Source organism: Ranitomeya variabilis, chromosome 3 (assembly GCF_051348905.1).
Source record: "Ranitomeya variabilis isolate aRanVar5 chromosome 3, aRanVar5.hap1, whole genome shotgun sequence".
NCBI classification, from domain to species: domain Eukaryota; kingdom Metazoa; phylum Chordata; class Amphibia; order Anura; family Dendrobatidae; genus Ranitomeya; species Ranitomeya variabilis.
Genome location: NC_135234.1, coordinates 23,186,239 through 23,200,742, shown reverse-complemented (window position 1 = coordinate 23,200,742; position 14,504 = coordinate 23,186,239). Strand labels below are relative to the sequence as shown.

At 44.5% G+C, this 14,504-nt stretch overlaps 1 protein-coding gene across 1 annotated transcript in view; it reads right to left on the bottom strand.

The window, feature by feature from the left end:
• The window catches only part of LOC143815002 (nectin 1a-like), a 60,580-nt gene that overhangs the window by 33,119 nt on the left and 12,957 nt on the right, over positions 1 to 14,504 (bottom strand). The window contains exon 2 of the mRNA XM_077293773.1: positions 6,270 to 6,575. Coding sequence (XP_077149888.1) covers positions 6,270 to 6,575 — 306 coding nt within the window. The remainder of the gene's footprint in view (positions 1 to 6,269; positions 6,576 to 14,504) is intronic.

Genomic DNA, 14,504 nt, shown 5'->3' with positions numbered 1-14,504 from the left:
TCTTCATCATTCTGGTAGATGGTACAGGATTTTCATCAAGGATGTCTCAGTACATTTGTCCATTCATTCTTCTTTCAATTATATGCTGTTGCCAGTGCCATACACTGAAAAACAGCCCCACACCATGGTGTTCCCACCTCCAAACTTCAGCGTTAATATGGTGGATTTGGGGTGGTATGCAGTATCTTTTGGCCTCCAAACATGATGTGTATTATGGCATCCAAAAGTTCAATTTTGGTCACATCTGACCAGACTATACTCTCTCAGTATTTCAGAGGCTTGTCTAAATGTTTGTGAGCAAACTGTAAATGCAATTGAACATGCTTTTTGCTCAGCAATGGAGTCTTGCGTGGTGAGTGTGCATACAGGCCACGGATTTTGCATGATGAGGCGGCATACATGACATAGAGGTTGAGTGCATTACTTATAGTTTTCATTGAAACAATTTTAAATGCTGATTCCAGGTCTTTATGTAGCTCTCCAGAGCTGGTCATTGGCTTCTGGACAACTCTACTGATAATTATTTTCACTCCACTGTGTGAAATCTTGAGGGTATCACCTGGTCATGGGCGGTTTATGGTGAAAAACTGTTCTTACAACTTCTGGATTATAGCACCAAAAGTGCTCACTGGTACCTTAAGTGGTTTAGAAGTTCTGCCATCAGTACGTTTTGCAACAATAAGGTTGTGAAGGCCTTGAGACAGCTTACTGGTTATACTCATCATGAGATGTTTGTTGTGTGGCACATCAGTAATGAGACACCTTTTTTTAGGCCCTACTGTAATATGCACACCACCGTAATAATGATATGAAAAAAAAATCCACTTTATTGGCACACAGTTTAAAACATAATTAAAATAACCACACAACTGTCATCATCCCAGATATATAGCATAAACCTCAATATACAACCTGGTAATATATATGCAAAATTATACACAGGATATATGTCCCCCTCAATGGCTCATGGGGTAACTAGGGAACACATAATGAAGCTTAATCCAATAGGTGCTGGTTAGCAGCAGCCCCAGACCACCTATATAATATCTAATATATTAATATCCCTAAGCACCAACATGAAAATAATTTTGCATATATATTACCAGGTTGTATATTGAGGTTTATGCTATATACCTGGGATGATGACAGTTGTGTGGTTATTTTAATTATGTTTTAAACTGTGTGCCAATAAAGTGGATTATTTTTTTTTTCATATCATTATTACGGTGGTGTGCATCTTACAGTAGTGTCTTGCTTCTTGTTATTTCTACTAATTACACCCCTGTCCTTATGCTTTATTTATGGCTGTGCGCGTGGGTTTTTCTAGTTTTGACCTTTTTATAGGCCATCAGTAGCACCAGCTCATATTATTTTTCACTAAGTGGCAGGAATGCTTTCGAGTTATTGATAGATTTCTGCTGGTGTCATGACTTTCCAGGGCTTTTTGCACCTCCTTTCTTCATGTGTTCAATACTTTTTTCCTTGTGTCATGTCTCATTATTAATTTTAAAAAACTGACCGTCACATCCAAACATAGACTAAGTGTGAACAGGTGCTGAACCTAGAGTCACCAACTCGTATACAGTCAAACAAATAAGGCAGCACACTGCGGCGCTAAAACATGCAAACATGAAACATGAAAATTGAACTGCATTACTGCACTAGAAATATGAAAGTGCAGTAATGCAGTTCAATTTTCATGTTTGCATGTTTTAGCACCGCAGTGTGCTGCCTTATTTGTTTGAATGTCTCATTATTACACACTAGATTGTGGCCCGATTCTAACGCATCGGGTATTCTAGAATATGTATAGCAGTATATAGCACAGCCCACATAGTATATAACACAGCCCACATAGTATATAACACAGGCACGTAGTATATAGCACAGCCCAGGTAGTATACAACACAGCCCAAGTAGTATATAACACAGCCCCGTAGTATATTGCCCAGCCACGTAGTATATTGCCCAGCCACGTAGTATATTGCCCAGCCACGTAGTATATAGCACAGCCACATAGTATATTGGACAGCCACGTAGTATATTGCACAGGCCACGTAGTATATAGCACAGCCACGTAGTATATAGCACAGCCCCGTAGTATATTGCCCAGCCACGTAGTATATTACACAGCCACATAGTATATTGCAGTCACGTAATATATAGCACAGAGACGCAGTATATAACACAGCCCAAGTAGTATATAACACAGCCCATGTAGTATATAACACAGGCCGCAAAGTATATAAAAGCCCACGTAGTATATAACACAGCCCACATATTATATAGCAATGTGGGCACCATATCCCTGTTAAAAAAAAGTATTAAAATAAATAATAGTTATATACTCACCTTCCGGCGGCCCCCGGATCCAGCCCAGGTGTTTAGCGATGCTCCTCGCGACGCTCTGGTCCCAGTAATGCATTGCGGCAATAACATGTGATGATGTAGCGGTCTTGCGAGACCGCTACGTCATCAACTCACGAGACCGCGGGTTGTTGCCGCAATGCATTCTTGGGACCGGAGCGTCGCGAGGAGCGGGAAAGGTGCCGGAAGGTGAGAATATAATTATTTTTTTTATATTTTTTAACATTAGATCTTTTAACTATTGATGCTGAATAGGCAGCATCAATAGTAAAAAGTTGGTCACACAGGGTTAATAGCAGCGTTAACGGACTGCGTTACACCGCTTTATGCCACGGTGTAATGCAGTCCTTTTAACGGACTGCTAAAACTCTATGGGGGCACTGACTGAAGGGGAGTAGGGAAGGGCGAATTCGCGGCCGGACTGTGCCCGTCGCTGATTGGTCGTGACCGGCCGCAACCAATCAGCGACGCGGGATTTCCATAACAGACAGACGGAAGTGACGCTTAGACGATTATTTATATAGATAACTTAATCTGTGGACATCTATGGTTTAATCTATGGTTTCTTTGTGTGGCTTGGATGAGTTGTTATGGACATCTGGTGATAATTTCATGTCAATAGCACCTTTAGAAATATATATTTACTTATAAAATTGGTGATGTGTTCAATTCTTATTTCACCTTCTCTACAGCTCTGGCAAAGATTAAGAGACCACCACATCAAAACTCATATCATGGGCAGTCCAATCTCCAGACCTGAACCCCATTGAAAACCTCTGGAATGTAATCAAGAGGATGATGGATAGTCACAAGCCATCAAACACAGAAGAACTGCTTACATTTTTGCGCCAGAAGCCATGTGAAAGACTGGGGGAAAGCATTATTATTATTATTATTTATTGTTATAGCGCCATTTATTCCATGGCGCTTTACATGTGAGGAGGGGTATACATAATAAAAACAAGTACAATACTGTTAAACAATACAAGTCACAACTGGTACAGGAGGAGAGAGGACCCTGCCCGCGAAGGCTCACAATCTACAAGGGGTGGGTGAGGATACAGTAGGTGAGGATAGAGCTGGTCATGCAGCGGTTTGGTCGATCGGTGGTTACTGCAGGTTATAGGCTTGTCGGAAGAGGTGGGTCTTCAGGCACTTTTTGAAGGTTTCGATGGTAGGCGAGAGTCTGATGTGTTGTAGAGGGCTCCAGAGTAGCGGTGATACGCGAGAGAAATCTTGTATACGATTGTGGGAAGAGGAGATAAGAGGGGAGTAGAGAAGGAGATCTTGTGAGGATCGGAGGTTGCGTGTAGGTAAGCACCGGGAGACGAGGTCACAGATGTATGGAGGAGACAAGTTGTGGATGGCTTTGTACGTCATGGTTAGGGTTTTGTACTGGAGTCTCTGGGTAATGGGGAGCCAGTGGAGAGATTGACAGAGGGGAGAGGCCGGAGAATAGCGGGTGGACAGGTGGATTAGTCGGGCAGCAGAGTTTAGAATAGATTGGAGGGGTGCGAGAGTGTTCGAGGGGAGGCCACAGAGCAGGAGGTTGCAGTAGTCAAGGCGAGAGATGATGAGGGCATGGACTAGGGTTTTTGCAGATTCTTGGTTGAGGAATGAACGGATTCGTGAAATATTTTTGTGTTGAAGTCGGCAGGAAGTGGAAAGGGCTTGGATATGTGGTTTGAAGGAGAGATCAGCGTCAAGGATTACCCCGAGGCAGCGAGCTTGTGGGACTGGGGAGAGTGGGCAGCCATTTACTGTAATGGATAGGTTCGTTGGGGGGGTAGCGTGAGATGGGGGAAGGATGATGAATTCTGTTTTGTCCATGTTAAGTTCCAGAAATCTAGCGGAGAAGAAGGATGAAATAGTGGACAGACATTGAGGGATTCTGGTTAGTAGGGAGGTGATATCTGGTCCAGAGATGTAGATCTGTGTGTCATCAGCATAGAGGTGATACTGGAAGCCATGAGATTCTATGAGCAGTCCCAGGCCAAAGGTGTAAATGGAGAAGAGCAGGGGCCCTAGAACTGAACCTTGTGGGACTCCGACAGATAGGGGGCGAGGTGAGGAGGTGGTGTGTGAGTGGGAGACGCTGAATGTCCAGTCTGTTAGGTATGAGGAGATTCAGGATAATGCCAAGATGCATGAAAGCTGGGATTAAAAATCATGGATATTCCACAAACTATTGATTTCTGAACTCTTCCTGAGATAAACCATTAGTATTGTTGTTTCTAAATGATTATGAACTTGTTTTCTTTGCATTGAGGTGTGAAAGCACTGTTTTTTTTTTAAATTTTGACCATTTCTCCTTTTCAGAAAAAAAATACAAAATTTATTGCTTGTAAATTAGGAGACACGTTGTCAGAAGTTTATAGACTAAAAGAACAATTTACTCAAAAATATACCTATAAAGAGAAAAATCAGACAAACTGAACATTTTGCAGTGGTCTCTTAATTTTTTCCAGAGCTGTGTATCCTTGTACATAGGGGGCAGTATTATAGTAGTTATATTCTTCTACATAGGGACAGTATTATAGTAGTTATATTCTTGTACATAGGGGCAGTATTATAGTAGTTATATTCTTGTACATAGGGGCAGTATTATAGTAGTTATATTCTTGTACATAGGAGCAGTATTATAGTAGTTATATTCTTGTACATAGGGGCAGTATTATAGTAGTTATATTCTTGTACATAGGAGCAGTATTATAGTAGTTATATTCTTGCACATGGGGCAGTATTATAGTAGTTATATTCTTGTACATAGGGGCATTATTATAGTAGTTATATTCTTGTACATAGGGACAGTATTATAGTAGTTATATTCTTGTACATAGGGACAGTATTATAGTAGTTATATTCTTGTACATAGGAGCAGTATTATAGTAGTTATATTCTTCTACATAGGGACAGTATTATAGTAGTTATATTCTTCTACATAGGGGCCAGTATTATAGTAGTTATATTCTTGTACATAGGGGGCAGTATTATAGTAGTTATATTCTTGTATATAGGAGCAGTATTATAGTAGTTATATTCTTCTACATAGGGACAGTATTATAGTAGTTATATTCTTGTACATAGGAGCAGTATTATAGTAGTTATATTCTTGTACATAGGGGGCAGTATTATAGTAGTTATATTCTTGTATATAGGAGCAGTATTATAGTAGTTATATTCTTCTACATAGGAGCAGTATTATAGTAGTTATATTCTTGTACATAGGAGCAGTATTATAGTAGTTATATTCTTGTATATAGGAGCAGTATTATAGTAGTTATATTCTTGTACATAGGGGGCAGTATTATAGTAGTTATATTCTTGTACATAGGAGCAGTATTATAGTAGTTATATTCTTGTACATAGGAGCAGTATTATAGTAGTTATATTCTTGTACATAGGAGCAGTAGTATAGTAGTTATATTCTTGTACATAGGGGCAGTATTATAGTAGTTATATTCTTGTACATAGGGGCAGTATTATAGTAGTTATATTCTTGTACATAGGAGCAGTATTATAGTAGTTATATTCTTGTATATAGGAGCAGTATTATAGTAGTTATATTCTTGTACATAGGAGCAGTATTATAGTAGTTATATTCTTGTACATAGGGGGCAGTATTATAGTAGTTATATTCTTGTACATAGGAGCAGTATTATAGTAGTTATATTCTTGTACATAGGGGCAGTATTATAGTAGTTATATTCATGTACATAGGAGCAGTATTATAGTAGTTATATTCTTGTATATAGGTGGCAGTATTATAGTAGTTATTGTTTGAGTGATTAATCTGTAGTAATAGACATTATCATGTAAAATCGGCTGCTTCAGTGTAACAATTCTGACAATATTGAAAGAGAAAAGAGTATTTTGGGCCGTATTCCCCAGGCTATACTTACAGTGAATATTCTGTATTGTGAGCGTCCTCTCGGTCTGGATGTCAGACCTCTTGTCCTGTTGTAAGATGCAGGTCACTTCGATTCCGTTTAGTCCGCTTTTTGGGATCATTCTCAGCTCGCTCCTGGTGGTGACGATGCCGTTTTCATGTCTTATTTTCCTTTCTTCTGCGCTGTAGGGTAGGTCTCCAGTCCTCCAGTTAATTGCGGCAGGCTCGGCTGCTGTAACAACACAAATTGCCACCGTTTGCTCCAGACACCCCACCACGATTGGCTCCGGGGGAGGAAAGACATCGATATCCGCAATTACTATATGGAGACAGAGGGTGGGGATCATTAAAACATAGAAGCGTTCACCATTTACTTATATGGGAGCAGAACCTACTTGCATGGCAAATTACAGAGACCCTATAGAAATCGAGAGCTTCGCATTCATGGCCTCCTCTCCATCCCTGATAAATCATTGGGTCATTTATGGGATATCCTGCTGGAATGCATTACATTTCCCAGATGGAATTACCCCCATAAAGTCATATCTGAGAACCTAAACTTATCTGATATATAAAAAAGAAAACCCTATTTAATTAAAAATACAATAGTTTGTCATTCTGGGGTCCCAGAGGTCAGACCCCGAGCCATCAGTAAGATATCATGTCCCCTTTGTATAAGGAGGAGGAGGTGAGCTGTGACATCACCTATTGAGAATGGTGGATCCTGTGTTATCTACTGTATATAGAGATGTTATCAGTCATTGTATAGGAGGAGGAGGTGAGATGTGACATCACCTATTGTGTATGGTGGATCCTGTGTTATCTACTGTATATAGAGGTGTTATCAGTCATTGTACAGGAGGAGGAGGTGAGCTGTGACATCACCTATTGTGGATGGTGGATTCTGTGTTATCTACTGTATATAGAGGTGTTATCAGTCATTGTACAGGAGGAGGAGGTGAGCTGTGACATCACCTATTGTGAATGGTGGATCCTGTGTTATCTGTTGTATATAGAGGTGTTATCAGTCATTGTACAGGAGGAGGAGGTGAGCTGTGACATCACCTATTGTGAATGATGGATCCTGTGTTATCTACTGTATATAGAGGTGTTATCAGTCATTGTACATGACTATGAAGCACAATTATTCTTGAGGATACTTGACACGAATAAGTGCTTGCTTAGTCCAAAACACAGATAGATATGCTTATAAGGCAGTTCAAATAATATCTTAGCTCAACCAGGGAGGCCTGGTTAATAGTCTCAGGTTCTTGCAGAGCAGCAATAGCTTACAAGTCCAGCAAATGCAGATGGAAGTAAACACGAGCAGCAGATGAAGGAGGATTACTGGAAACTGGTGTATGGAGCAGGAACTCAGAGCAGAGTAGCAGGATAACCCCACAGGTTCACAGGAGCAGGTATATAGCCAGGAAGTCACCAGAGTCAGGAGCTGGATGCAAGGCAGAATAATCTAGCACAGACTGAAGGCTGGGGTGGAGTTTTATAGCAGGAAGACACAGTGCACATGAGACCAAATGCAGTAATGCACAAAAAGGTAATAAAAAATGTTCAAAGTCCTGACACTATTGTGAATGGTGGATCCTGTGTTATCTACTGTATATAGAGGGGTTATCAGTCATTGTACAGGAGGAGGAGGTGAGCTGTGATATCATCTACTGTGAATGGTGGATCCTGTGTTATCTACTGTATATAGAGGTGTTATCAGTCATTGTACAGGAGGAGGAGGTGAGCTGTGACATCACCTATTGTCAATGGTGGATCCAGTGTTATCTACTGTATATAGAGGTGTTATCAGTCATTGTACAGGAGGAGGAGGTGAGCTGTGACATCATCTATTGTGAATGGTGGATCCTGTGTTATCTACTGTATATAGAGGGGTTATCAGTCATTGTACAGGAGGAGGAGGTGAGCTGTGATATCATCTACTGTGAATGGTGGATCCTGTGTTATCTACTGTATATAGAGGTGCTATCAGTCATTGTACAGGGGGAGGAGGTGAGCTGTGATATCATCTACTGTGAATGGTGGATCCTGTGTTATCTACTGTATATAATAATAATAATCTTTATTTTTATATAGCGCTAACATATTCCGCAGCGCTTTACAGTTGGCACACACTATAATCGCTGTCCCCGTTGGGGCTCACAATCTAAATTCCCTATCTGTATGTCTTTGGAATGTGGGAGGAAACCGGAGTACCCGGAGGAAACCCACGCAAACACGGAGAGAACATACAAACTCTTTGCAGATGTTGCCCTTAGTGGGGCTTGAACCCAGGACTCCAGCGCTGCAGTTGTTATCAGTCATTGTACAGGAGGAGGTGAGCTGTGACATCACCTATTGTGAATGGTGGATCCTGTGTTATCTACTATATACAGTACAGTATAGAGGTGAGGATGGTACAGTAACATTGGAGTTGGCATTACCCAGAGGAACTATATTCACGCTATTGGCGGTCTTTGCTTTACAACTTACTCCATAAAATAATCCATATGTTTTTTTACACGTACCTTTTCCTTTTCTGGCAATAAATTAGGTCAACAAGAGGTGTGTGTGTGTGTGTGTGTGTGTGTGTGTGTGTGTGTGTGTGTGTGTGTGTGTGTGTGTGTGTGTGTGTATATATATATATATATATATATATATATATATATATATATATATATATATATATATATATATATATGTACTAGATGGTGGCCCGATTCTAACGCATCGGGTATTCTAGTATTTGCATGTCCACGTAGTATATTGCCCAGTCACGTAGTATATTGCCCAGCCACATAGTATATTGCCCAGCCACGTAGTATAATGCTCCATGCAGTTATGGCCCCATAGATGCCCCATATAATGCTCCATACAGTTATGGCCCCATAGAGGCCCCATATAATGCTCCATGCAGTTATGGCCCCATAGATGCCCCATATATTGCTCCATGCAGTTATGGCCCCATAGATGCCCCATATAATGCTCCATGCAGTTCTTTATGGCCCCGTATACGCTCCATATAGCATTGTGCCACATGTAATGCTGCTGCTGCTGCAATAAAAAAAAAAAATCACATACTCACCTCTCGTCGCTGCTCCTCAGCTTCCCGTCTCTCCGCACTGACTGTTCAGGCAGAGGTCGGCGCGCACACTAATACGTCATCGCGCCCTCTGACCTGCACAGTCACAGCAAGAGGTCGGGAAGACGGAGCGGCGCCCGGTGGATGGAATGCGGACAGGTGAATATGACATACCTGCTCCTGGCGCTCCTGAAGCGGTCCCTGCCTGTCCCATGGTACCGCAGCTTCTTCCTGTAATGAGCGGTCACATGGTACCGCTCATTACAGTAATGAATATGCGGCTCCACCTCTATGGGAGTGGAGTCCATATTAATTACTTTAATGAGCGGTACCACATAACTGCTGAATAGAGGAAGTGCTGCAGACCATGGGACAGGCTGGGACAGCGTTAGGAGCGCCAGGAGCAGGTGAGTATGCGACAGTCCTCTCTCCCCCTCACCCGCCGGCCTTGACTCGAGTATAAGCCAAGAGGGGCACTTTCAGCCCAAAATTTGGGCTGAAAATCTTGGCTTATACTCGAGTATATAGGGTAGTTGGGGACACACAGGGTTAATAGCAGCTGTAACGGAGTGCGTTACACCGCGGCCCGTTACCGCTGCCATTAACCCTGTGTGAGCGGTGACTGAAGGGGATTATGGAGCGGGCGCCGGGCACTGACTGCAGGGGAGTAGGGGAGGGACTAATCGGACTGTGCCCGCCGCTGATTGGTCACGGCAGCCATGACAGGCAGCTGCCGAGACCAATCAGCAACACGGGATTTCCATGACGGAAGTTGAGGACAGAAAGACAGAAGTACCCCTTAGACAAATTATATATATACAATATATATATATATTCCCCCCCCACATATGAATTCTACATGAATAATGCCTCCCTGGATATAATTCCCCACATATGTGTGTGTATATGTATCTTTATAAAAATATGTCCCTTCTGATGATTCCCACATATATAATACCACAGCATGGTTACTGAGAGGGGAGGAGGGGAGACAAAGGAAGGTCCAGTCTATGTCCTGAAAAACAGGTTCGGTCAGGATTCAGGGATGAACCTTAGCCGGTTTGTGGGGAAAATACAATTCACTGGTGATGTGATCTCCCCCACATGGGACTGGACACTGCCCCTTTGTGTGTGTTTTTTCTTTGTTAGGTAACGTGAGTGGGAAATAATATTCGGTAATTGTGGGTTGTTTTTAGTATTGTGTGATATTATTGTATCCGGTCTTAGTGTGGTAATAGAATAATACCTGTAGACTTTGTTGTGTATAGTAAATATTCTTTCCTTGGACGTGGTTCCGTCTCAGTTAGTCGCCGTTCTTACATTATATAGCGTAAGGAATAGATAACGTTAAGATATCTGTCACGGAGTTGTAGCACCCCCACTGCCGCAGGGCCGAGGGGTACCTGGTACCGGGCCTCTGAGTCTCTGCTCTGGGGTTGTCACGGTGGCTAGGCCCGGTCCGTGACCCTGCTGAGGGGCGTACAGTGATAGGTATGATGAATGATGGTGATGGTGAGGCTGTGGTGGTGCGGTGCAGTAAATAACGAGGACACCAAGTTGCAGTCTCTTTACCTCTTTACTGAAGATCTCTGGGTCCTCAGTCCGGAATCCGGATAACCAGGCTGCGCAAGTCCGGCCGGTCCAATGGCACCTCCAGAGTTCTCTTAACAGGTGGAAATCTGCGCCTACCTCCTAGCGCTGTGTGTTGCGGTCCTTCCCTGCTGTGCTTACGGAAAGTCCCCACAACTGTTGTGTCCGTTTCTTAAGTTCCCTCACAACTCGATTAGATGATGTTCTGCTAATCCTCCGTCCCTCCCTGATGTTACGGTTAGGACGGCACCCGTATGACGGGTAGGCTCGGAGCTCTTCCGGGACCCTAGAGTCGCCCCTCTCCACAAGTTGCCCCCCAAGACTGCATAGGTGATGTAGTTGAGACAGCCCGCCTTAGACTGACTGTCCTGCCGTTGGTTCAGAGTATTGCTTGAAGCTGAATAATGTAATACTCCCTCGGCGTTCCGGCCGCCGGTTGTGCGCCTCAGTAGGATGTTGCCTCGGTCTTACAGCATGACCCCTACTGGTATTCTCCTTGTTGCTTTGATCTCGTTTCTCACTCAGCACAATCTATCTCGCTTCCAATCCCTCCTTGGGCACCGCCGCTATACTGAGCAGGCACGGTCCCGTTACGTTCGCTCAAGTTGCGAAGCCTGTCAGGATACCACCCCTGACAGAGACCCTACCGAATCTTCTCCCGCAACACCCTCTGCCACAAGGTGTTGCCTGGTTCCAACCCAGTCAGCTTCTGACTAACTTCCTGCCTGACCCCCAGTTTACCCACAATGGTGGGGAGTGGCCTAGTGAATAGAACCCTTAGCTCCCCCTGGTGGCCCGGCGGTGAAATGTATTGGTGTCTGTGATACCTGATCAGATGAACTCCTTCAGTGCCATCGGACGTACCACAGATCCCCTTAGTGGCGGAGCCACAGTACTGCAACGACCAGGACTCTGGAGCGCTGCACTCCCCCCCCCGGTTAAATCCAGTACTCCTGGACTGGGAAGAAAACAACAATACAGGTTAGCAAAAAGACATACAATTTTGTTGAGTGCAATAACAATAAGTATACTTGAACAGAGCTTCCCTTTATGGGAGGTGAGGACACTTAAACGTTACAAACATGGTTAAATATCATAGCAACATGCTATAAGTAACTTTTCTTACCCAACCGGGTATTCTACTTAGTACAAATTCTTGAACAATAATTTAACATTGCCTTTAAGGATGTACACTCTGAATCCGCTAAAGACAATCTTATAATCACATTATAAGGCAATTTAACTTTTACATTCTCCTTCTTTAAATCTGCAGGACCGCCTGTCCTAACGGCACCAGACCTACTGCCTCTCCTTTCTTACAGGACCGCTCCTTTCAGCCCGAGCCTTCTGTCTTTTCAACCACTATACATAGTATAGAACATAACATTTTTCCTTCTGTTGAGAACCAATGGGCCATCTCTATATGGCTCTTAGGAGGACTCACTAACTAACCCCAGATGGGTTCACTTTCTGTCCTCGTTCTTCCATCAACATTATAAAACATCTTTCACAATTAACTTGTTAAATACACATAACTTTCACATATAAGCATCATCACTTTCTTTTTGTCAAGACATTATCGCTATCTCTCAGTCTTAAAGCAATACCATTCTTTAAATGCAACGACTAAACATCCAATTTAAGAGGGGACCAAGTCTCTATGAGGTAGCAGGTCTTCTCAAGCTACCAGTCCATACTCGGCAAAGGCTCCAGTGCGGTATCTTCACAAAGAGTCCTTCTTTAAGTAAAACCAGTAGGAAGCACCTTTAAGAAGGTGCAAACTATTTACAGAGAGTTTGTATCATGCACTGTTCATGATTGCGGCAGTTCTGGAAACTTGTGCAAAAACTTAGAAAAAGCAAACAAAACAATAGGGATCCCGGGTCAACAAAGGGATCCCTCTAAGAGTTAACCCTAGACGGGTTTAGCAGCAAAACAGTAGAACAGTAACTATTTACATTCCCGTGGTATCGAGGTTTATCCTCATAGTAAATCACAAGACATCAGCCGAAAGTGGGCACCTTCCGACTGTACAGGCTTTGATCCTAGGTCAGCAGCTGATGTCGCACCAGTGTTACTGGTGGATTTCCCTGGTGCAGTCAGACCTCCTGATGTCTGGACCTGAAGGCGGACTCTAGCCGCCAGCTCAGTCGCTGCAATGAGACGTACGGCGGCAATATTGGTAAGATCCGTCACGTCTGGTTCCATCGTGGTTGAAGCAACAGATGACACTCTCCCAGGCTCACAGCGGCGCACGTTCCGGGCATACCATCCGTACGCATTCCGTTGACGGTTGTAAGTCACCTGATCCCCCTTTTGCAATGGATCACCACTTCGGCCGCAGCAGGGAGTCTTCACGTTGCAACTGGTAACGAAGACGTCAGTTAGTAGCCCCGGTTCCTGTATGGAGCCCCATCCCCTCTTCGGGTGGAAGGCCAATACAGTGCCCCGCTTTACCGTGTCCCTGTCATCACATGCAAGAGGCGATTGTTGTACCCTCGGTGGGTCAGTCAGCTCTGCCTCTTTTTGCCTTTTCCAATGCAGGATCAAGCATTGTTTGTATTGTTCCCAGGTAAGCACAGCAAGGGTGAATCCTTCCTCCCGAACTCCATCTGGCCCAACCCGGGGGGTGTCCCACTGGAGGATGACCCCATCTGGGCCCACGTCTATGGGTTCCCCCATCCTAGTCGGCAGCGGTGGTACCAGCTTCCCCATGGCGTCGGGGGGTAACACCACTAGCTCTGCCGCGAGGCAACGGCTTTTACTGGGGTGAGGGCCGGTCGCGGGAGCGGGATCGAGCGGGGGAGCAGGGGCGCCTTCCATACCTGCGCCTGATGTGACTCCACCGATGTCGATCCGGTCCACTAACGAGGACGCTGGAGTCGGCTGCAGCCCGGACCGCGGCTCCTCCAATGCGGTCCCCGGATGCGGCTCCGCCCACCATGGTTCCTCCTCCGCTAGCTCCGAGGTCGGGATAGGTGAGCTCAGCTCCGCTGCCGGTTCCAAGGAATTCAGGTCCTTCCGCTGCGGTGGACGTGGGTCCGCCTCTGATGGATAAGGGCAAGCCGGGATTGCTCCTTCCTCGTTCAGGCACTTGCTGTTCATCATCGCTGCCTGATAGTCGGTGGCAGTGCATGCATCTGGCTCCGCCATTTCTCTGGGGTCGAGCTTCTCCATCACCCGCTTCCCGCTCTTGCAAATCAAGGGGTGGTCCTCTGCTTTGAGGCAGGTCTTCGCTTTGCAGCAAGAGGCGCAGGGGGCGGTCGCCGCTTCTGGCGCCACTTTGGTAGTCTCCTCACATGGCACGCCCTCCTTCTTCTTTGGTGTAGCAATGGCGGCGGTTTTTGGCGGGAACTCTGGCGGCAAACGACAATACACAATCCTCTCAATAAAGCACAGTCCAAGCACAATTAATCACAGTTCCAAGGCACACATTACCTGATTCTTCAGGCTTAAGTAGATCCTGTTCGTGACGCCAAATTTGTAGCGCCCCCACTGCCGCAGGGCCGAGGGGTGCCCGGTACCGGGCCTCTGAGTCTCTGCTCTGGGGTTGTCACGGTGGCTAGGCCCGGT